Genomic DNA, 24,025 nt, shown 5'->3' on the forward strand with positions numbered 1-24,025 from the left:
ATGAAAATTGGGATTGTCATTCAATCTATGATTCCAGCACACGTGGCTTCAGGACAGACACATTGGGCTTGCCAGGAAATAGTGACAGCTGGCAACAGCATCAAACACTTGTTTGGGCTTTTTTCTCCATACACACATATGCTTTGTGCTCAGACCAACAGGGAGGTTAGCCCCTTGATTTAAAATAAATCCTCCTAGAAGAAAGAAATCCATCTGTCTGGGAAAAGTTAGAAAATATTTTTGCATTTATTTTTCTTTTTTTTTCTTTTTTTTTATGAATACAAACTCTTGTGAAGAAATATTCTTCTGTTTCCATTGGAAGGCAGAAACCAGCAAAAATTAATGTACAATATAAGGAATACTTGGTGCAAATGGACCAAAAAGAATTCCCCACAAAGTATGTCTACGTACAGGAAAAAAGGTTGCTGCAGTTGGAAAAGACAGCTTGGTTATTACAGGGTTGAGGGGTTTTTTTTTGCATTTAATCTCCCAATTATAAATAATCAATGTGATTTACAAAATAATTTACAGAAAATGATTGGATTCATCATTGCAATAAATTACTTGGTACGATGCCACCAGCATTGGGACCATACAGCACCTCTGACACCGCCAGCACGAGGGGTTTCATTTTGCATTGGAAATCAAGGGACAGACCTGCAGCTCCTCTGGCTGAGCTGGCTCAGATCTGTCCCCACCAGAGACCTCTTGGCAGCCATGGGGCCACCACCATCCTCATCCTCCTGAGAGGCCAGCAGGGACTCAGGCCTGCCGTGGTGCAGGGCTCTGGGAGCTCCAGCCCTGCTGGCACCTGCAGCAGGAGGGCTCCTTTCCTGCTTTCAGCTGTAAACCAAAGGTCAGATCCACAGGGCTTTGGCACAGGCAGGCAGAGGAACAGGGGCAGGAGGGAGCAGAGCAGGGTGGGCACACCCAAGGCTGGGGCAGACCCAAGGGGCTTGGGTGAGACAGGATTATTTCTTGACCTCTGGGGCTTTTCTCTGCAGGACCCCAAGAATTGTATTTTTGAGGTTGGTGCTCTCAAACACTCTGAGGTCTGAAGGAGTCATAACGAATTCTTATCATGTTATGAAGACCTATAAATCTGTTATCAGCCACTCACTCTAAGCTGAAGGAGTGGCACTGCACTAGAGAAGTGGATTGTGTGGCATATCTTAGCATTAAGTTGGGTCTGAACTGAGATCCTGGGTCCCAATGCTCCCAGCACTTAGAGAGCCCAAGACCTTGGGCCAGCCTGTGAGTTTCAAGCTCTTCTCACCCCACAGGTCTTTCCCCTTCCTACATCTTTCTCCCACTCCCTCTCAAATAGGCATCCAGTGGTCTTCTGACTGCTGACAAGCAGTAGTTGGGCCAGTGATATTTGGGCAGTGCTGCCAGCCTGCAAAGGGGTGACCCCACCCCATTAGCTGAAATCTCTGGAATCCCTTGGTCCCTCTGATTGCCAGGAGGCAGTGAGTGCTGCAAGGGAAGGGTCTGGCAGTGGTTGCCTCTCTGAGCATTGTGGTCAGAGGGCAGGCATGGCACGGAAATATCAAAACCCCTCAAGAGGCAGAGGGATCCAAACAGTGGAGTATCTTGGTGGGCCAGACTTTGCCCCAGCATCAGCTGAAAAGATTTATTAGATCTGGCTGGGGGGCTTAGAGTGCAGGTGGGTGACACCACGCAAAGACCTGGGACTAGCCAAGGCTGAGGAGCAGTTCTGGCAGTGCTGCCTGGGCAAACCCCATGTGCTTCACCTGCTGTGCTGCTCCTGGGGGAGCTTCCACCTCCATCAAGTCTGGCTGGACTGGGGACTGTCAGGGGGCTGGCATGGCTGCGGGAGGGAAGCCCTCCACTCCCACAGCACAGGGAATTCTCGTTCACAGGGTCTGCTGTGGCTGAACCGGTGCTGCGATGGCAGTGGGGCAGCAGCCTGTCCCCAGCCAGTCACTGCTACCTCCCCGCAGAGGGAGGCAGGAATCTGGCCCTCCTTACAAGGACTGAGGGTTTTGGCAAGGCTTCAGCCTTAGTTCTGGGACTCTGGGGCTGCCCATGGCACGTGCTGTCCGTAGCTGCAGGAAGACACCTTCTGGTGGTGGTCAGTCCAAAAAGCAAGTCCGTGTGTCCGTGCCCAGGGACCTCTGGATGGCTTCTCTTTTCACAGTGGCAGAGTCAGTTTGGGCTTTTCTCCCACACGGTGTTCTGAAGGAGGCTGGCTGGCTGGGGTTTGCTAGATGACCTCCTGTTTTGTGATGGCAGGCTGTGGGATGGACGTGGGCTGCTTGGCCACGGTTGCAATGGCTCCAGGCAGCAGCTTGTACTGCTCTGATCCTGAGCCTGCAGGTGGAGAAGGCTGTGGAGTTTCTGGTGTAGCTGAAGAGAGAGAAACTGAATTAAAAGAGGGCCTCACAAACCTGACAGCACTGGGATCTGTCCTCAGTCATGCAGGGTTCAGATGTCAGCACAGCAGAGCCTCTTAAGGGCTTTTGTGTTTGCTGTAGGGCAGCCCAGACATGCAGGCATGGTTTGATGCCCCAGGAGAACCACAATAGCCAACATCAAATAAGGGCATTTTGCTGACATTTTGACCTCTACTAACCACATTTTTGGTCAGCCAAGCTCATCTCAGCACAGGGTCCCCAGTGGTGGCCCCATGTGGTGGGCCAGATCCTCCTGTGTTTTTGCAGAGGACAAACTGAGGTGTGTTTGAACCACTCAAGGGAAGGGGAGCCTTTCCACTGATTTCACTAAGCTCTGGATAGGATAATTCATCCCTTAAGGGCTATGTAAAAGTTGCAGTCTGCCAAGGAGTATCTTGTTGAATCAGTTAGTCTGGCCTAATCTAATCTAACCCACCTCTCTGTTTGTCTTTCCCTCCTTTCTGCATAGGAATTTCTCACACGCTCATTACCAGAGACTTTGTCTTGCTTGCAGAATTCCATGCAAGGTAGAAACTACCTCCACAGGCACACTGGAAAGCTCCTGGTTTCTCCCAGGAGCTCTCTGTCTCTGGATATACTCACACATCTGCCCGTTGTGCATCTGAGGAGGCATTGTGTTGGCCACAATGACGTTTGTTCCCAGGTTCTCCTGGATCAGGTGAGGGTGCAGGTGGTGGTGGGTGTGCGGTGTTTCACTTGATGAGCCTAAGAACATGCACAAGACATTAATTGTCACAGTGGCAGAAGGAGACAGCTTAGATGGGCACACCCACTGTACCCAAATGTCCAAGGCTTTGTGCACCATCCCCTTGTGCACAGGTGATTGGAGCACACCCTTCCCTTTTTCCTCCATGCATGCCTTGAACTAACTAACCCCTGCCTGCTGCCTCCATGTCCTCTCATAAAGAATTATATTCCTTAGTCACACCTCCATATGCAGAATAGCACAGCGGGAACTTTTCATTTCATTTTGTCCCATTGGATGCTCCCACTAGAAAATCTAGGATGTTCTTTCAACCTGAGCTTTTCAGACCTTTTTGTTTGGATGAGTCCCTTCTGACAGAGGAGGATTGGTGAAATGGCTGCCAGGTGGGAGTCTGGGGGGTGCACAGCAAAGTTTATGCAGAGGGCTGGAGGTGCCTCTCTGTAAGCAGAGGCACAGCTGATACATCTCTTTAGATGAGAAGAAGTAGAGGACCCTTGGTTCCCCCTGTCAAGGACAGGGGAGATGATTTTGTGTGAGTCCTGCAGACTAGCTGTCTCTAACTTTTCTGGATAGGGAGCAGTGACCAAGGAGGGTCTCAAGGGGACAACAATCAGGGAACACCAAGAGGCCTCTTGTCAGACCCTCAAGTACTCACCTCCCAGCAGCATCTCCTGCAGCAGGTTGTCAATCTTAGCCATGCCAAAGAGCTTGACGAACTGGATCTGCTCTATCATCTGCCAGGTGATGCTCTGCAGCACGGGCAGCAGCAGCAGCAGCTCCCCGAAGCGGCCCCGCGAGTCGTACTGCCGGTCGTTGATGTAATCCTCCAGGCTCACCTGCACCTGGTACCGCATCCTCTTGATCTTGGACGGGTCACTCAGCCCCTTGGCATCTGCAACGACCCACACAGCCAGCTCTCAGCTCTCCAGGCTGCTGTCTGTCAGTGACAGCTGGGCACAGCCTGAGGGGAGCTGCCCCTGATTGCCCATCGTCTGCTGCGGTGGATAGGGTTAGGATGTGGAAGTTCGCAGGCAACCCCGACATGGGAAGAGACGAGAATGCTGACTCCATGTTTCAGAAGGCTGACTTATTATTTTATGATATATATTAAAACTATACTAAAAGAATAGAAGAAAGGATTTCATCAGAAGGCTAGCAAGCAATAGAATGGAATGATAATAAAATCTTGTGACTGACTAGACAGTCCAAGACAGCTGGACTGTGATTGGCCATTAATTAGAAACAACCACATGATCAAAGATGCACCTGTTGCATTCCATAGCAGCAGATAATTATTGTCTACATTTTGTTCCTGAGGCCTCTCAGCTTCTCAAGAGAAAAATCCTAGCGAAGGGATTTTTCATAAAATATCATAGCTACATATGAAATTTTATATGAGTGTGTTCTTTGTTGACGGAGTGGCAAAACTATTTTTTGTCTCCTTAAGAAGGGAAGAAGCTTAGAAGTTTCTCTCTTTAATTAGTGAAAAAGCTACTTCATAGGCTTAGAAGACTTCACCTCAAACTTAAGGATAGTTAATTGGACAGAAGCTTAGGCAATTTACTAGAAAAAGAAGTGAACAAAGAAACTGATCGCTTTTGTAAGGTGTTTACTAAGAGCAAGGACTTCCTACACTTGACTCAGTTTTTCTCTGTTTGTTATTTTGCCTTTTATTAAACCTTTTTGTTTTTAACTCTGCAACAGAAGCCATCTTGCTGATTTTTATGCTTCCAAAAGTAGCTGAGCTATTGTAAGTGTGTTATAGCCCTCCAAAAGCTTATAAGATCTAGCTCAAAAAAGCTACTATAACAGCAATGGACAATCTTTCTCAAGACTGACTTCTCTCCTCCCTTTTTAAGAACAATTTGGCCCAGAGAGAAACACCAGGCAGCTTTTCCACCACTCAGGACTGGTGTCAGTCAGCATAATCCAGACTAGGCCCCTCTGATGGTAACCTTCCCCAAGCTGGGGCATACCTGGGTCAAAGAAGATGATGGCTTTCAAGCAGGCATATTCATTGTCATCTATCTGCAGCTCCTGGAAGGGCAGCACCAGCTCGTCCAGGATGCGGATGGCCACACGGTTCACCTCCACCAGCTCGGGGCAGTTCCGTGGGATGATGTGATCATTGCCTGCAGCACAGACACCATCACCTTGTCATTGCTCAGACTTAGCTGGGGTGACAAGGAGTTCAAAAGGTAGGGAGCTAATGCTGAGATAATTTTAGTGGGTGGAAGAATTAAGAAGTTCCTCCTTCAGCCCCTACTCTGTCTCAGAACACCAGAAACTTTGATCTGTTTTACTAGAGCAGCTCATCATTACACAGGAGTCACCCAAGTGAGGAAAAGCTGACCAATGGGTGAGAGCTTTTTTCTCAATCCCACCACGGCCTGCTTACACAAACTTGGGGATGCACCATAAATGTTCACACAGTCCCCAACTTTGTCAAACCTCAAGGCCTTGATGTCAGCCAGGCCTGCCTGTGCTTGCTAAAATACAGAACAGCTCAAGCCACCACCCTGCAAAAAGGATGTCCACAAACACTGAACCACCCTCTCCTTCACCCCAGCAGGGAAGTGTCACAGAAGCAGACTGGCTGGGAGCAAAGTGCAATTTTTACCTAGCAGCAAGACATCCTTGAACACCATGGACCTCTTGGCAGCTCCCAGTAACAGATGCTCCCCTGCGTGTGCACGTAGCAGTGCCACCTGCAAGGGCAGGGAAAAGTTATTTGGGTGATGCAGAGACTGAGACAAAACTGTGATTTCATGTCAGCAAGAGGGAAAGCTCAGCATTCCTGTACTGCACTCAAGGATGGGAGTCAGGGCCCCTCTTCAGTTACAGGCAGAGAAAGAGATAAAATAATGCTCTGTGCTAAACCAGTTATATAAATCCAGCAGAACCAGCAGGTAGGAGACAGTACCTGAAATATCCCATATTCAGGACAGATGCCATGAGCAGGACCATGCTAGACTGTCCCAGGACCTCCCACCAGTGTGGGCTGTTTGCAGACAGCCAAGTGCAGAGCAGGGACCACACTCCATCCTGGGAAGTGAGGAGAAGTACAGCCCCTGCTGCTGGACATTGCTGTCCCTCTGAGCTGTGCCTACCTCCCACTGCAATCACACCCATGGGGACCCATGTCCAGCTGGGCAGTGGGGTCACCCCCTGGCCACTCATCCCCTGCACAGCCATAGGAACTGGGGACAGGGAAGACAGAGGGATGTTTTTCTCCTCCGATGTTAATGATTGAAGTGTTTCACTTTACACCCTCCAGTGGCTCCTGAGAATGTTCTGAATCTTTTGCCCTCCTTCAGTTAAAAATTTCAGAGATTTAGGCAGAAAGAGAAGTTAACAATCAATTGGACATCCTGACACAGAGACTTCTTAATGTCCAGCCAGGACCTTCTGCTGGAGAAAACAATAATTAAACATTAATAGAGAAATGCTGAAAAGTATGTCCTGATGGGAATGGTCCACTTTTCCAGTGTGTTACCCTCAGCATCTGTCAAAGCCAAGACAAGTCTTACCCCACCAGGAATGCAAGGAGAATGTATCACCCATAGGAGAGAGCTCTGGTTAGCAAAGATGCTGATGTCTAGGAGAGGGGTTTTTGCCTTTTTTTTCCACCCCAGATGGTAAAAAAGGTTATGCAAAATAAATAGAGATCCTTGCAAAAAGACTGTGCACACATGATACTGGGGAATCTTTATCTAGATGCCAAAATCTAGCCTCTCTCTATTGCTGTGCAAACATGGGTGGATATGTTAGCTGAGCTGTTGGAATTATCAGAGCTGCACAAAACTGAGCTTTCCTACCTGACAAAGCTATGACAAGGAATAGCCCCCAGGAAAGAGTGAAGCTCTCACCTAAAAATTTCCTGCCTATTGCAAGTTCAAGAAGGCTCAGTTTGTAACCACCTTTTTTGTGTCCACAGAATTTCCTTGTTTGAGCAGGGTTAAAGTGAATTATTTCAAGAAGGCCAAACCATCTCATTTGATATTTGTTCTTGCAGTGATGAACCTGAGATACATCATTCCATTGTGAATTAGGATAAATATACAGTTGTAACACAACAAAGCAGAACCTGAACTTTGAGATGAAATGTCTTTGCCCCACAAAACATGGTAGTTTTGACATTTTGGTGCAGAAGGAGAATGAGGGGTTGGGTGTAATCTTTTCTACAAAAGGAGATTTGTTTCATGGAGCAGCATCTCCCTTGTGGGAAGGAAGAGTTCAAACTGTGCCATCTTTAGGCTCTCTTTTCTCCTTTGAGGAATTTTGCAGCCCCACAACTGTAAAATGAGCTCATGTGGAAGTTGCTGTAGTTTGCAGAGTTATTGGCCAGGTTTAGGGCCTCTGTTCCAAATGGCACAAGGATGTGATGGATTGTGCAGAGCTGCCCCAGGTCTGTGCTGGGCTGCAGCCTATTCATTTATATATGCTGTGTAAATGGCATTTGCCATTGGAGTCCATTGTGGTTTCCAGAAATTATGAATTGTATTTTCCTTAGCAGTTTAACAGCTTTCTTATAATTTTAAACAATTTAGCACTTGCACACAATAGAAAAGAAGGAAACATGCTCCCATTTTAAGAGCACTGAATTCCCCAGATCTCTGGGTGCTACTGGGTGGTTACTAAAGAGCTCAGATTTAGGATTCAGGGGGTTTTGATCAGCTGGACACTCTCAACTGGATATCCTTTTTCTTCATTATATAAAAATTACCTCTAGGTCAATAGGGCTGGAGACTGGTCCTAGCTAAAGAGAACACATGCTGGTTTTGTGACTGTGCACTGGACAGACTGGAAATACCTTCCTGCCTGTGACAGGACCTGTGCTGGCCCTGCCAGAAGTGCTATCCCAGCCACATGTGCTGCTCAAGGCTGGGCACATCATGTCCTCCAACACCTACTGCAGACCTCTGAAGCTCAGACATCCACAGGAGGCTTCTTCTTGTACGTCTTTGAGGCTGCCTGGGATCCTGCAGTGCAGTTCTAGAGAGGACACCAAAGCCACTGTGCTTGTCTTCATTAGGGAACCCACAAATGCCATTTTAGTAATTTCTGTTAAATGCAAATAGATCCTTGCTTTTTAATCCTAGAAAAAAGATTTTCCACTGCCTTGGGAGCAAACTAGTGTATAGCTTCAAAATTCCATGCTAGGAGCATGGGTACAAGCATACCCCTAGGCAGGAAGCAGCAAGAGACAGGCAGATTTTAAATTTTGGGCAGACCTTCGGCTAGAAATCTCTCCTGCTAATTCTGATTACCCCAAGCATTTGTCAAGCACTTCAGGTTTTCAAAGTGCTGTGCAAACCATAATTAATAAATGACTGGCTGACCCCAAAATGCTCATCTGATAACGACCTAATTCAAGCTCAGTGTTATCTGGCTGTGCTCATGGGCTGATTAGAGGCACATGCAAGTGGCCCGTGCTGGCATTGTATGGATTCCTGGCCTGGGCTGGCATTGTATGGATGCTGTTCCCAATCAGCTGCAGCAGTCAGGATAACAGCGTGCACAATGAGCATTTTCTCTGAAGGTCTCAGCTGGCTTTGGCTCCCCGCTGCCTTTACCAGGGCAGAGCGAGGTGGGGTGGATGGAGAGACTTGCCTGGTCATCCAGGGGCAGCTCACAGAAGGGGGGGATGTACTTGGCCCACTCCACCAGCACCAGCAGCTGCTGCTTCATGGACTCACACACATCAGAAATATTGGCAATCTTCTTCCCTCGGATGTCTCCGTTGAGCACAGGAACAGGGGATGATATCTGGAAGGAGAGAAGAGATCCTTCAGCTTTCCGTGCCACAGAGGAACCACAGAGAGGAAAATCCCCAGCCCATGGGTTGGGCAGACTCCAGAAATTATAATTACATTTTTCTGTTGCACACACCCAGCTCCCAGAACAGGTGACCCAACAAGACTCATTTAAAGTCAGATCAGCCTGGGGTCTCTGAACATGAAACGCTGCAGAGCAGAGGCTGTGCATCATCTTGGTAAACTGCAATGCCTTGAATAGACTTTCAAGGAAACATTCCTAAAGCCAGGATCTTCCTCCCACTGAGCAAGTGTGCTCAGTCAAGATCCAGGAGAGAACAGAGGGGCTTGTGTGGCAGTCAGCCTCACCAGCAGAAAGGACACATCTACCCACCAAAGTGCAGAGAGCTGCTCCCCCTTCCAGCCTGCTCCAGAGGCAGGGCTTGGCCAGAGCTGCCCTGTCTGCTTTCCACAGGAGGAGAGCAGGCTCTGCTCCTCTCCTGAGTCATCATGAGCTCACCAGGCCACAGCTTTCTAGGTCTGACGTTGCTTTCTGTGAGCACCAGGTCATTAACATTTGACATCACCCACTCTGAATAGCTAAAGACAGACTTTAAAGATAACAGTCTCCCACCTCCCATTGGCTTTTAGGTCCTTTTGGCAAAACTGGGCAAGTTCAAACATGCCCACAGCATGGGTGACATTCGTTACATGGCAAATTATTTGTGATTGCCACTTCATTTGCAAAGCACAACCCTGACAACTCTGCAAGTGCTGTCACACAGAGCTGGACAGAACATCTCCCCCATACCAGGCACCCAACCTCCTGCCTGGTTCTCATGCATAGCTGCTCACCCAGGTCATCTAAAATTTTGCCCTTAGTCACTACTTTATCCTCATGCTTCTGTAAGCAATTAACTCAACCCCATCACTGCCCTCTGCCTGCCCTCTGTGCTCTTGTACAACATCAGCTCTTCCTGTCCTATTCCTGCCAGCACTTTCAGCTCAGACCCTGCTGGCCTCCCCAAGGAAATGAAATTCAAATACCACCTGCATTTTCTTTTTTTTTTTCAGGTTGCATTACCTGGAGGCTTTCCAGCTCACCAGCTATTATTGAATAAATAAGATTGTAAAAATCTCACCATGTATTACCCTAATCAGAGGGCCCGGAAGGCTTAGCAAATAAATAAAAACCTCTGGGTGAGTGACCCTAGATCTTGGAGAAAGCAGCTCCTCAGCAGTATCTTGTTCTAATTAGCAAGGCACATAAAAGTTACCAATTACCGTGCTGGAGCCTGCCTTGTTTAATGAATCTCTTTGTGCTCTGTGGGAGAGCAGAAGCTCCCCTGGATTTGTCCATGGTTGTAGTTTTTATCAGCAGACCCTGCTTTCATGTGATGGCACTGCAGGACTCTGAGCCCCAGAGATGCCCTTCCCTTGTAGATGTGGTGACTGGAGACCCCATTATCTCACACCTCTGGGAGCAGCATCAATCTTGTTTTTATCGGTATATAAATATATTCGGGCCTGCATAGGACAAGGTGAGATGTGAGATGAGATTGGATGTGCTTTTTGTGCACAAGTTTGGCCCTTGGCCATTCTGGCATATCCCCTCCTTAGGGAAGTGGACCTTCCAGCCCGAGCCTCATGTGGAGCCCAGAGCACAGCACATCCTGTCCTGGAGCATCTCCCAGGGCAGCCTTCAGGGCAGTGTAACCCTTGCAGCAGCATGGGCTGCCAACTCAACCCCCTGCTTGTCTTCCCCAGGACACAGAGTTCTGTTCTCCCCAGCTCCCTGAAGAGTGGCAGCTCCTGCTTCCAGCACAGCTCCATCCTCATCACTTGTTCTCACAGCCAAACCCTCCCTGCAGGCTGTGTGTGCCCATCCTGTCCTGTGTCCTCCCAGAGCTGTGGACACCATTTGCAGTATCCAGCCTCTTAAATCAGAGTCATCTTTGCAATGTGAACACTCTAGGAAACGAATCTTGGCAGTATGTGAGTGGAAACAGGGAATTTCAGGCAAGCACTGGAAAAGGTATCTGCATAAAACAAGCAGGAAACTGATTCCTCATGAAACTGTGCAGGAATCCAAAGTTCCTAACAGCTCATGGGGAAGGGAGGCTGCTCATGCAAGGCCAGCCCCTCGTGGGCTTAGGCAGACACAGCTCTTTGGATGCAATGATTCTACCCTACTTTCTTCCATCAGGCTCTCCAGCCTTCCTGTGTCCCATTAAAGCAGAACAGATCACTGCATATTGTTACAACTGAGTTCTGGACTAAGGAGATTCAAAGGGACGGTTTCAGGTAACAAATGCTTTTTGAAAAATCAGTGTTGAGTTGGCAGATGAACCACTTAGAAAAGAGGTGATAATTTGAAGACTTGGCTATTAAATACTCAGCTGGCTCTACACTCCAGGTAGTGCCTGATGCTTTTGTACTTGGTAAAGAAGGAAGAAGAGGTACCTGCTGTGCCAGTGCTTCTGCGTGCAGGAGGGCATTGATGGAGGGCAGGCTGCTGTCCTCGTAACTTGATCTGCGGGTGCTGATTCGGTCCCGTTCATTCTGTACAGCTGCAAGAGAGGATTTTGGCTGAGCTGCAGGTGGTTCATGGCAATGCACACTGAAAACTAGCACAGACTTCTGGCATTCCCCTTCCTTAGCTGCAGTTTCCCAGCTTCCCTGCCAGGCAGGGCGGAGGTGCGGCCGTGTCTGGTTTGCGATGGATGCCAGTGAGAGCTGACTGCATCTGGTGGATCTGATTTCTTATTTGCTTTATTAGATTTTCCAGGGATGGTGTTGATTCAGAACCCAAAACACCTGTAGAGTTCAGTGGGGAAAATTTCCTGGCAAAGGATCTGAGTTTTTGATTTCATGATATGGGGTTTGAAAGGGTGGCCATGCTCATGTATGCAGCCCAGAGCTGATGTGTGAAATGGAGGAGTATCTGTGAGGTTTCCTTGCCCACATGACTCCTGTGAGCTCCATTCAGAAAAGCTCCTTGCACTGTTTAGGTGTAGTTGGAAAACTTCTGTCTCAACTACAATAAGGAAGGAAGTGCAGAACTGTTCCTGCTGATTCATCCAGAGCAAAAGAGCTCTCTCATACCTTATTGTAAAACCATCCCAGGACAGGTTTCACCCCAGTGTGCCTCCCTGTTTGGTGTAGTCTTGAGGGCTTGGAGGGGGAGGATTTGCCTGCTCTGTGTGTCACGAGGCCTGGGCTGGCTCTAAGTCACCCTGGCCACGCCACTCAGAGCCATCTGCTCAAATAAGCTATTGATCCATGGCAGGGGAAACAGCACAGTCCCTGCCTTGGGCTGGTGGCTCTCTGCATTGATATGTTCTCCATGTATAAATCCAGCTGATAAAAAGTAATAATGAGGCTGGGCCAGGAGAAAAGCCCTGCAGTCAGCGGCTGTAAATAGGAGCTCTCAAGGTTATGCTGCTTGTTATCAGTAGCAGGCCCCCGAGTTCAGTCATGCCATGATGTTTTCCAAATGTTTGCTCAGTATTAGCTGGTCATGCACCTAATGTAACTTCTATTGAATATTAACAGACAACAGCACAGCTCTGGGCAGGGGATGAGCTGCATGGAGAGGAGGATTCCTATATTCTTCAGGAAAAGTTAAGAAAAGTTGCTTGTGATACCACATCTTCTACAGAGAATAAATGTTCCTGCTCAGAGGTCTTCCTGCAGCCACCAACGTAACACTGGTACTTCCCTGTTGTCTTCAAGGACCCTTTTACTCCAAAGTTTCTCCTTGAGGCAGTGTGAACTGGGAGGAGCATGGGGTTTAATTTCCCTGCATGGAATAACGGGGCTGAATGCCTCCCATGAGTGAGACATGAATGGGGTGAGCTCTGTGGGATGCCTCTGCCCTGGCAGTTTGTCCCTCCACTAACAGGAGCACCATCAAGGCCAACAGGTTCTCCTGCCCCTTCTCAAAACAGGACTAAACAAGGGGAGAATCCTGCCATGGGGACCTGTAAGGGCTGGTAAGGGCTGCAGAGACAGGGAGGTAGGGGAGCTGAGGGGGTGAGCATGGGTCATGTAGGGATATCTCTACTCTGTTCATACAGTTAAATAGCAAAAATGCTCCACTTTACTCTGGATCCTTTCTGCTGTGGCTGAAACTAAACTAAACTCACTGCCTCTCTGCAGAGGGTCAGCAAGAACCTATATATCTATCAGGGAAAAAAGGTGCAAAATGTCAGTGTGACTTTTGCTGGACTCAGCTGGCCAGCTGTGGGTTTTGTGGTCACTCTAGGATAAGAGCACTTGGAGCAGTTTTACCAAAGTATTTCCAAATTCCCAGGCCTTCTTTGAAGTTTCTGCTCTTCAGTGATGTGCAGAAGCATTCCCAAACCCCTCCAGTGGACTGGCAGAGTGGGAGCCCAGGTGCTGTGTGTGTCAGTGTGAGCTGGAGAGCCCTGGGTGTGATTTGTGTGCACAAACATGGGCAGTTCTGAGACACAGGACCCTCCCTAAATCCCCCTGTGGTGGGGGTCAGATCTGTGCCCAGGAGAGCACAGTGCAGGGAACACAGGGCTGAGGTGGCTGGGCAAGTGTGCACCTGGCAGGGACCAGCCTTGGCTGCAAGGGCTTCCCCAAACATACCCAAGGGTGAGGGACTGCTGCTGGGGGAGGGCAGAGGCACCCACCTTCCTTCTTCATTCCTGCTCGGAAGCACTTCTTCAGCCTGCAGTACCGGCACTGGTTCCTCTTGTCTTTGTCTACCACACACTGCCTGTTAAACCTGCCAAGGAAGGAAGGAAGAAAGAAAGGTGTGAGGAGCAGCAAGACTGAGCCTGAAGGCAGGACAAGACAGAGCCCCAAGCTCCAAGACATGCTTAGAGAAGGTTCCCAGAGGCTCACCCTGAGAAAGGAGCTCCAATCTCTGATTTTTCCACTCTTGCTTTAACCTGTGGTTTCCTTTTTACACCAAAATCTCAGCTCTCCCCTCTGCCTCTGGATGGTCAATAAGGACAGAGTAGAACTGAGTCACACACAGGAGCTGAGACTACTCAGTAACCATTAGGGATAGGATGTCTATAGTGGATTAACAAACCCCCAGGAAAGTTAAAAGTGTGATTCCAACTTGGAAGCTGCTGTTGTGAGTTAGATCCCAGCAGAACAGAAGGAAGAATGCCTTTATTGTGAATTTTAAAAAGAGGTGGAAGGTTGTAGTAGCCCATTTGTGAGCTTAAGAAGTCAGTTTAAGTCCCTGTATCTCTCCAGGGCTACATCTGGGATTCTCAGAGGTTGTTTCTGACCCCTGGACAGCATTGCTGCTCTGCAAACTGCTCTGCTGTCACTTGTACTTCAGAGGATTTGGGAAGAAATCAGCTCCTTCCCTTCAGGCTTGTGTCATCAAATTCCCTGTGCATGGTGGGGAAAACTGATCCCCTATGTGTGTGACTCACGAGCCTGGTGGCCACTTGCAGCATGAATTTCACTTGCAAATTTGCTCTAATTTACAGCAGATTGATCTAGTTTGCAGAGTAAAGACAAAGGAGTACAGAACTGGAGAAGGGCTCCCATCCATGCTGAATTCTGTAGCTTTTGAAAGGGCTTCCTTCTACTCTGCTTTTTAAAGCCCCCAAGCTATGATTTGCCCAAATGGTTGCCTGAAAGCAGCTCTTAAAATATTCCTGTAGTGCATATAAATGCCTCAGCTTCCAAAGAACTGGGCATCTTGGCTTTTCTGATGGAGTTGTGGTGAGGGGGCTCCCTGGGCAGCCACCTTAAATAACCCTGGGGTGCAAATGATGATGTGCTTCACAGGCACTCATAAACCTGGGGCTTCCTTCTGTCTCTCAGGTTTTAGGTCATGTTGCACCTCATGCTCTCCATGTGGCTGTCAGGCCATCAGGAGAAACTGACTGAAAAAGCCCAAGGGATTTAGACACTGTGAACTGAGGATTCTTCAGTTTCCTTTGTGACTCTCTACTTGTGAGTTGCTCAAAGCCAGCAGCAGGCAGGTCACAGCTGCTGATGGCACAGGAGAGCCATGGACTACCCCCAATGGCATGAGGTGCAGTGCATGAATTTCAGGAGCAACATGAGTACCTCATCCTCAGAAAAGTGAATATTATGCTGCCCTTCATGGTGCTCCTCAGGTGTTTTGTGTCATGTAACAGGCAGTGACAGCACTGGAGCTGGATGGCAGGCCACATGGCCTGGATGGTCAATAAGGACAGTCTAGAACTGAGTCACATGCAGGAGCTGAGGCTACTCAGTAAACATTAGGGATAGGATGTCTACAGTGAACTAACAAACCCCCAGGAGGATTTATCCATTTGGCCCCTAAAGTATGGGACAGGACCTCCCAGGGTCTTTCCCCAGTGATCAATCCCAAAGTCAGGGTAGTCACTGAGCCCTCCCAGGTGCAGGCTTAGCTCAAGGAGAGTGGAGGAGGATGCAGGGAGGATGCAGGGCACTTGGAGGGCTTTTCCACTGAGCTGTGAGGGGCTGTCCTGTGTGAGCCACAGATCTCTGTGCCCTCTGTCCTCACCTGCAGGAGTACATGTGGTTCTTCCTGACGCTCCTCCTGAAGAAGCCTTTGCAGCCATCGCAGCTGGAAGCGCCGTAGTGCTTGCCAGTGGCACGGTCCCCGCAGATGGCACACAGCGTGCTCACCCCGAGGCTGCTGGAGCTGCTGAGGCTGGCTGCTTCTGATGGAGATGTGTCTGCTTGGGGAAGGACACAGCAAAGAAGAAGACAGTGAGACAGCCAGCCAACATTTGCTAATTCAGTTACCAGTCAGAGACTCTTGGAGAAACCAGGCAGCTGCAGCCTGGCTGTGTGAGAGATGTGTAAGGAGAGAGTGTGTAAGCTCTCAGTGTTTAATTGCATTTTGGGTGCACTAAAACTTCCTGTATTCCATGGTGAGATCCCTCTTCCCAAAGGCCTGGCAGCAGCAATGCCTTCAGATAAAGTGGAAGCCCATTTTACAGGAGTCACAGGACAGAGCCAAAATTCCTCGGGGATTTGCAGACACTTTGGGCTGCAGTAGTGTGGCCAGAGAAAAAGCTGATGCAGAGTAAAAGCTGAGGCATTACAGCTCAGGGTGAGCAGCTGATTTGTTAGGGAGGTGTTTGTGTTATAGCACTGAAAGAGCCCAAGACAGCCCTGAGCAGTTCCCTCCTCCAGGCATGGAGTTCCAGCTTGCACAGCCCTTCTTTGGGAAAACAAGACTTTAGGTAAATAGCAAACTCAAATGACTTCAGCTGGAAAACTCACGTGGGCAAAGGCTACCCATGCAAGGAAGGACTGATTAAAGAAAAAAGGTGGCACTCTGGCATGGAGAAAGCTGTAGGCTGGGTATCTTCTAAAGTCTGGTAGGATCACAGTGGAAATTGATTTGTCTTGCAGTCCTTACAGACCAAGGGGGACTGGGACTTGCAGGGCTTTTTTTGGAGGATAGGGAATTGCAGCAGGCTCTAGAGGAAAGGACATCTGAAAGGCTAAAAACCATACAAGGGCTACACTAAACCCCTCCAGCAAGCCAAACAAACCTCAAGGCTGAAGGGATCAGCCCTTAATTCAGTTGATCTAATTGTCCCCTCCCATGTACGTTTTTCTGTGTCAGCACAGGCACATCCCCCTCCCTCAGTGGAAATGCCAGTCACAAATCATACCCAGGATCTACAAAGCCATAGAAACCTGCAGGGATTTTTAATGTTTGAGTCTATTGGCCCCTGATTTCAGGGTTTTTGTAGGGACTCCGTTAAGGCTCACCCTGGAAGGACCCCAGCTGCTCCCACCTGGCACCCAGCAAAAGGGCTGGTCCCAGCTGGGCTCCCCATGGTAGCCCAGCTGTGGTGCTGGGGGGGCCAAGGCAAGTCTGGCTGGGGCAGAGCTGCATTTTTAGCTTCTATTTTCAGAGAAAGGGGTATTTCAGCAGGTACTGCACATCCTGCTCATGCCACCCCTCAGCAGGAGTAACTGGCACAGAACCAGCAGTGAGTGAGCACAGGGATTCTTGAGCTCCCTACCTCTGGCAACTTCTTTCATTTCCCTGCCTGCTTTCTGTCTTTCCAATTCCTCATGTCCCTCCTGTGTTTCTTCGTGAGTCACTTTGCTGCCTCTCTGTCCTTGCCTGGCACACCCTGTCACGCAGCTCCAGCAGCACCAGTGCAAAGCTCCTGTCTCCACTCCCAGAGCCCTGAGCTTTCCCAAGGCTGTTCTGGCTGTCTCTTGTCCCTGTGAGCAGCTTGCTTCTGAAAACAGCCTTCCTCCATGCATATCCCCAGGGCTCAGCTAAATGCAGCTCACTCCAGAAGGAAAGTCAAATCCCCAGTTCCAGCTAAACATAGGACTTAGATGTGAGAGGAAGAGTTGATCTGCCTCTAATCCCATTACTTGTATATCTGTGGCAGCCCAGATAAATCCCTTTTTAGCAATCTATCAGGCTGTAATCAGATGAACATAGAGCAGGAAAAACTGGCACTCTTATCAAGGAAATTGCAACATCTCAGTCTAATAGTCAACAACAATGAAATTATTGCCTAATGGATAATTTTCCAATTAAGTTTATTCTGACAAATATGTGCTAAAAATGTGGGCTCTGGCTGCTGCAGTCAAGTGGTAGGGGTTAAGGTAAATGGAAGAAAGAAAAAATCTGACTTTGAGACCTCACAGTTGAGCATTGTGTTAGGACAGGAGCTGCTCAAGAGCCTGTCTGAACACAGGGTGCATTTTGCCTGTGAGAGGCATACTTGGTCTCTGCTGAGCAGCTGCCCTGGGGCTGAGCTGTGGCAGGCAGTGGCTGGGCTCTGAGCAGTCCTTGGCCAGAAAAAGAGGCACAGGTTCTGCCGGTGGAGGTCCTGCAGGAGGTGTGTCCTCCAGGGCAGTGCCAAAACAGCCCTGGAAGCAAGGGCTGTCCCTGGCCTGGAGCTGGGCCCAGGAGGAGAGGAGTTGGTGCTGCCTGCCCCAGCTGACTCATCCACTCCTGGAGTGTCACACTGGGTCTTGTCACAGGGAATTCTCCTGTCCCTCTGCTCCATGAAGCCCTGGTTCTGGGGCAGGCAGATCACAGCCCCTTGTGCAGATGCTCGCTGGAGGGGAGAGGGGCACGGGCAGGGAGCAGGGCCTGAGCTTGTCCCAGAGTGTCCAGATGGATATCAACAGAGCCAAAGGGGGAGACTTGTGGCCCAGAGGCACCTGAAGGGGTAGGACCAGCCCCCAGTAGTGGAGAAGGGGCTGGGACCCAGAGTGGTGGGGGGCTATCGCACAGCAGAGCCACTTTGGCACCACAATGTTACATCCCTGACAGAGCAGAGCCATAGGCCAGGGAAGACCCACACAGGCTGTGATGGAAGAGTCCACAGAGCCAGCACAGCCCTTCTGGGACAGAGGTGCCCAGCAGCCCTGGGCTGGAAGGAGAGGGCTCAGAGGGCCACTTTCTGTGGCTTCGTTTAGTTATTAGCCTCATATTTAGAGAGACTTTAGGGGACACTTGGAGAGGAATCTCTTGTTATCTCTGAGCATTTAATCACCAAGACTCTTTGGTTCCCAAATCCCAAATGGGTGGGCCAGCAATGTGAATTCTGCAGGGTGAGGTGTGATGCTACTCTCCTGAAGGGATGGGAACATTTGTCTGTCCTCTCAAGGTCCCCTTGTCCCTCTGACTGGGGGCTGAGCCAGGGAAGGGGGTGGCACCCCACACCCCAGTGCTGCACTGGGGAAGGGCTGTGGCTCACAGAAGCGGCAGTGCCTAAATCACTTCTGGCAGTGATTTTCACCCTTACCAGGTGCTAAATGCCTTTCTGCTCCAGGCACTGGCTCTCAGCTCTGGAGGCACAGGGTCAGTTGTCTGTCTGAGCCATCAGCAGCACTTCAGGCAGAAATTTTTGGCTGGGGTCTGGGAGACCCCCACCATGTTCAGCCCCTGCCCTATTCCCTGGGCTGAATGTCTGGAGGGGACCTCTCATTCCAGCCAGCTCCTGGTGTGTGCCTGCTGGACGCCATCCCACCTGTACCAAACACAGCTCTGCTCTCCCCCTCTATTTTCCCCTGGGGAAACAGAACCCTCCCAAGCGCTCCCCATCTGACACCCCTTCCCTCCCCAGGAACATTTTTGTGGCCACCCCAGGGACTTCTCCTCCTGCAGCCCCCGGCTCATCCCACCCAGCAGAGGGAGAAGGTGGAGAGGACTCACCATTGCCCATAGTCAGCACCTGCATGTTCTCAAACTCCAGGGTGGTGTATGCCGGGTCTAGCGCTGCGCTGTAATCTGCCATCTCCATGTCTATGAGGGCTTTGGAAAGGCGCATTATCCTGGGCAAACACGGGCCAGATTGTACCGATTCCCTTGGCCCAGGCTATTGGCCCTCCTGCCTCCCTCTGCCTTCACTGCGTCCCCTACCTGTTGTCTTTTAATTCAGATATTTCTCTGAAAGGATTTGCTGAGCCTCAAGGCCTATACTCCCAGAGGGGTGGAGGCAGGAGGCAGGGGGTTAATCTTTAATCATCTCACCCATTGCCGAATACTGCTAAGCTTTTTTTTTTTTTTTTGGTGGAGCAGCAGTGATTCTTGTTGACTGTTTATTATTGAATCTCAAGGCGTTTCTGATCCTGGCTCCTGAGTGCAGGCACTTAGCAAGGGCTATTGACCTTGATGCTGAGCTGCTGGTGTTGCTCTTAATTATACCTGGGGTGGAAAATTTGGAAAAAACCCTATCAAGAGAACAAGGTTCTTCACCATTTCTGTCATTGCCTTCCTCTCCTCGCCACTGATTGCCTACACCCCTGTTTTTCCCTTCTCTTGCTCCCTCCATCCCTTCCACTCCTCCTTTTCTCTCCCTCACGGTCAGAGAAGGTCAGCTCCTGCCTGGAAACTTACACGTTGCTATGTAAAGTGAAATGTATGGCTCCTTTTACTTCTCTATAAACCAAGTGTTACTGGAGGCTGGATGCCCTATAAACAGATCCCATTCTGCAGCCATGCCCAAAGAGCGAGCAGGGCCGAGGGGCGGCACAGACACCCTGGGAATGGCCAGGGTGACTCCAGTCCCACAGCTGAAATCACTCTGTGCTGGACACCCCCAGCCTCGAGTATTGGCTGATCTGTCATAAAAGTTTCATGAGACAAGTTAGAACAGAGCAGCAGGAGCTTTCCTCCTGGGGGTGCACTGCCTGCTGTCAGCACCAGCAGTGATTCTGTGCCTTGCCCAGATCTGGGTCTGACCCTGCTGGTGCTGGGCAGTGGGGCCAGAGCTGCCTGTGCCCTCCTCCCCAGCTGCTCCACACCACTCCTCCACTTCAGCCAGAACTGAGAGTTTTCAGTGCAATTGCGAGATCATTGAGTGGGAATTTAATCGATCTCTGAATGGCACTGGCTCGTGGAGCAAGAGAATCAGCAATTAATGATTTGGTATCAGTTTGTTCTGCATTGAAAACAGCCCCTGGTTTCGCAACCAGTGGTGGCCGAGTCCACATGCTGCTGATCTGGGCTCCCAGTGCCTTGTGTTTGTTCTTCCCAGGCACCCCAATGAAGCCCCAACCCCACTGGCACCACGAGCTGCCCTGGCCACAGTGCCATCACTGCCACAGCATGAATCCAAGGTCTCTGGCTCCACACCAGTACATGCCTTTGGGCAGTTGTGCTAGTGATGATTTTCTATTCGCATTTTAGGAGCACACAGAATTGTTCAAGCAGCCCTTTGCCCCCCAAAACCATGACCTACATAGCACTTCTGAACAGCTCTTCTACCCTGAGGCTACAGGTCTGAATCTGAGCACAGGGGAGAGCCCCTCCTCTCTCACTTGGGAATGGTGATAAATGATCCTTTGCTGCAGAGGAAAGAGTCATTTGGTCAGTGCTCCTGAGGGACAGGCCAGAGCTCATGTGCTGGTGGCTCTTCCTTTAGGCAGATACAGTCCTTGCCAAAAATTGGCTTTATGATGTGCAGTCTGGGATGGACATGCAAGAGTAGAGTACAGCCCCCTCCATAGCCTCATCCCAGGGACCTCAGTCCCAATCCCAGCCAGGCCACGGTGATCCCTTTGATTAGATAAATGCTACAGACACCAGGTCAAATATGTGCAGGATTTGCCACAACGTCTAGTAAAATATCGTAAAAGCAGGGCCTGTTCTGCCCTGCTCAGCAAAACAAACCTTTTGCTTCAATAGCCTGCTGAGCAAGGGGGCTGCAAAGGCCATTTACTTCCCAGGCAGGAAGGATTAGAAGGGCCAGGAATAGAAATCAGAGAGGCAGCATGTGCAGGAGAGCAGCAGATAAGGAGCGGGGAAGTTTGGAGAGCATCAGGTGGCTCACGAGGCTGGGGCTGTCAATGGGACGTGGTGTTTTCCTCCCAGGGCTGTGTTGACTGTTGTTTTCTCACTGCCAGTGTCCTCTGTGGGTCACCAGTGGCCCCTCCCAAATCCCTCATGTTGGTGTGGAGGTCGAGGGCCAGACCAGCCAAGGACACCACACACTTCCTTTGCCCTGGAGTGGAGATGGGCTCTGATGGAAGCATTGGCTTCTCCCTGGGCACTGTTGTTGGAGATGATGTCCCCCCTGGTGTCTCCCCTTGTCATCCTCGTGTAGTGAGTTTTGGGACAGCTTGCCAATGCAGCTTGTCATGGCTTGTACTGGCCAACGGGACCCCACAGCTCTGTAGCTGTTTTAGGTGGGAGATGTTCGAGTCTGCAGCTGCTTGTGGGGCTGTTTCAAACACTCCTGGTGACAGAAGAGGTTTTGCCATTTTTATTCCACACAGAGAGACAACTCATAGCTGGAAGACCTCCATATAGGTGAAGGTTGTTCCCAGACTAGGTGCTCTGGGGAAGTTCAGCTCCCAGATCTGCCCCTCTCTCCTGTCCCCGTTTTCTGTACGCTCTACCCACTGTTTCCTGTGTCAGGACATGGTTGCAAAGGAGACTATGACAGCTCTGGGGCTTGACTTGTTCTGTGCCAAGAGATTATTTAATTTTTATCTGTTGAGGAGCAGTAAATCCTTTCCCACACTGGCACATCATGGCACTAATTCCACCTTATCTATATATCCCTGTCTGGCAAATTCATGCAAACCTAAAGGAGATTCCCTGAAGATAAGTTCTGTGCTTCTCAATAGGTGAGGATCAGGAACAGAGTATTTAATAGTGCATTTTTGGAAAGGATGCTGTCACCTACTGCGCTTTCCAACTCTGCATGTCCAGCAGGTGAGCAGGCTCAAGGGGCTCCTCCCTGGTGTTTCTTGAACAGGGTGTTGTAGGATCAGAGGATAACTGATGTCAGAAGGGACCTCAGAGTCTCTGCCCCAGACTCCTGCTGGAAGCAGGGCCAGCTGTGAGAGCAGCATGGGCTCCTTGCAACTTTATTGAACACCTCAAGGATGGAGAGCAACCTTGACAGCCAGCTGGTGCTTGACTGTCCTCATGGTTTGACACTGGCTGAACCTCTCTCCAGTTTTAATGCCCCTTGATCTCCAGCCATGCACCCTGTGAGGAGCCTGGCCCCATCTTTTTGATGCCCCTGTGTGTGTTATGCTCCTGCAGTCCCTGCTGGCCCATCTCTCCCCCCTGCTGCAGGACACAGCCCTGCCTGCCAGTGGATCCACCAGGCACCCCAATCTGGGGCTGCCTGCAGATGTTCTGAGCCTGGACCATGACCAGGGACCCTCCTGCCCCTTGCTTTTCTCTCTCACAAGAAGTGCCTGGCAGTAAAGCCAGTGCCCAGAGCCAGCAGGACCCCCTCAGCTTTCATCGGCAACGCCATCGCTGGCCTGGCAGCCCCGGTTCCAGAGCTCTGCTCCCTGTTATTCACAGCTCCAAGGCCACTGTGGAGCTGCAATATTTCACATGGCTTTTTTTTCTCCCCCTCATGCCCACAGAGATGGGCTCAGGTGTGGAACCTCTGCAGAGCAGCAAAGCCCTGAGCACGGCCAGGCCCTGCTCAGGCCCTGCCCGGCCCGCCGCCATTTCACGAGCGAGCTGAGGGGAAGCAGGAAGCCCAGGTACAAGACAAAGAACAAAAGTCCCAGGGGAACGTCACCGGCGTAGTCATCTCCACACATGCAAAGGTCCCTTCTGCCTTTTTTTTTTTTCCCCTTTGAAATTTCAAATTCCAGTTTGTGGACAAAGTCCTGCCTATCTGAGAATATAGATCTCCGACCACTGACCAAACTCCACTTGAAGCAGTCCTGAGGACTGCTCTTCCCCTTGCCCACGGATGTGTCTGCTCAGTCCTTGGATTTCCCAGGATCATGCTGAAAATTTTGTACTGGAGCACAGCACTGGTACTTGCACAAAGCGGATTTTGCACTTAATGTCAGCAGCTTCCTTTCTGGGAAGAACCTCGGGAATAACCAGGTAGGAGCCTTATCACCTACAATTCATTTGGCCAGCCATTGCAGAGAGAAAAGGAGAAGGAGGAACAAGGGCTTCCATTGTGCTTGTACCAGCAATTTTAGCTCATCATTTAAGTAAGGGAAGGGGGAAAAAAAAAGCAGCTTCAGAGGGGATGATAAACTTGAGGGAACATGAGCTTGTGGAGGCAGAGCCACTCTGTATGGTTAACTGATAACTCCAATTTGCCTCTTCTCTCTCATCTTTTCTGATTCTCTCAATTAAGCTCAACTTATTCTCATGCTAATCATTTCTTGACCTGTTTATTCTGCATTAAAAAATTAACAGAGAGCAGTTTACTGCATGACTTGCTCACACAGAATTGCTACAGATTAGCAGGCATGCTTTAAGCCCCTACACTGATTTTTTTGGGTCTCACAGCCAGTCTGCACAGCTCGAGGATGAGCTTTTTTTTCCTGTTTTTAAAGAACAGCTTTTTCTAAAGTCAATATAAACCCCCCTCCTTTCATGCCTTGAGTATATTTGCTCGGTGACTATTTCCAAATGGGAAAGATAAAGCCAAGGGCTTGTGTTTTGTCAGACTTTTTGTAAACAGGGGTATTTAGGCCATACTGTCAAACCCTCCTGCCTTCTACCTCCGCGTGCTGTGACTCCAGAGCAGAGTTGTCAGTGTGTTAATAAGCAGCTCCAAGGAATTTTTTGGGGCTGGAGGGCTGCAGGTCAGTGCAGCTGCACAAGCCCCCAGCTCATGGGGCAGATCTTTGCCTCTGCTCTGGGCAATCATATGACAGACACACAGATGGGGGTCTGC

The 24,025-nt window shown here is 49.8% G+C and overlaps 1 protein-coding gene across 2 annotated transcripts in view; it reads right to left on the bottom strand.

The window, feature by feature from the left end:
• Positions 1–216: 216 nt before the first annotated feature.
• Positions 217–24,025, bottom strand: part of HNF4A (hepatocyte nuclear factor 4 alpha) — a 35,154-nt gene continuing 11,345 nt past the window's right edge. The window contains exons 2-10 of one of the 2 annotated variants that reach the window (XM_036396027.2): positions 15,415–15,589; positions 13,562–13,656; positions 11,364–11,470; positions 8,758–8,913; positions 5,765–5,852; positions 5,121–5,276; positions 3,800–4,036; positions 3,021–3,143; positions 217–2,370 (exon numbers count right to left, since the gene is read on the bottom strand). In XM_036396027.2, the coding sequence (XP_036251920.1) occupies positions 2,228–2,370; positions 3,021–3,143; positions 3,800–4,036; positions 5,121–5,276; positions 5,765–5,852; positions 8,758–8,913; positions 11,364–11,470; positions 13,562–13,656; positions 15,415–15,589 (1,280 nt within the window). In that variant the 3' untranslated portion in view covers positions 217–2,227. Of the gene's footprint in view, positions 2,371–3,020; positions 3,144–3,799; positions 4,037–5,120; positions 5,277–5,764; positions 5,853–8,757; positions 8,914–11,363; positions 11,471–13,561; positions 13,657–15,414; positions 15,593–24,025 lie in introns of both variants that reach the window. The other variant, XM_036396026.2, reaches the window with a different exon arrangement.

Source organism: Molothrus ater, chromosome 17 (assembly GCF_012460135.2).
Source record: "Molothrus ater isolate BHLD 08-10-18 breed brown headed cowbird chromosome 17, BPBGC_Mater_1.1, whole genome shotgun sequence".
Lineage (NCBI taxonomy): Eukaryota > Metazoa > Chordata > Aves > Passeriformes > Icteridae > Molothrus > Molothrus ater.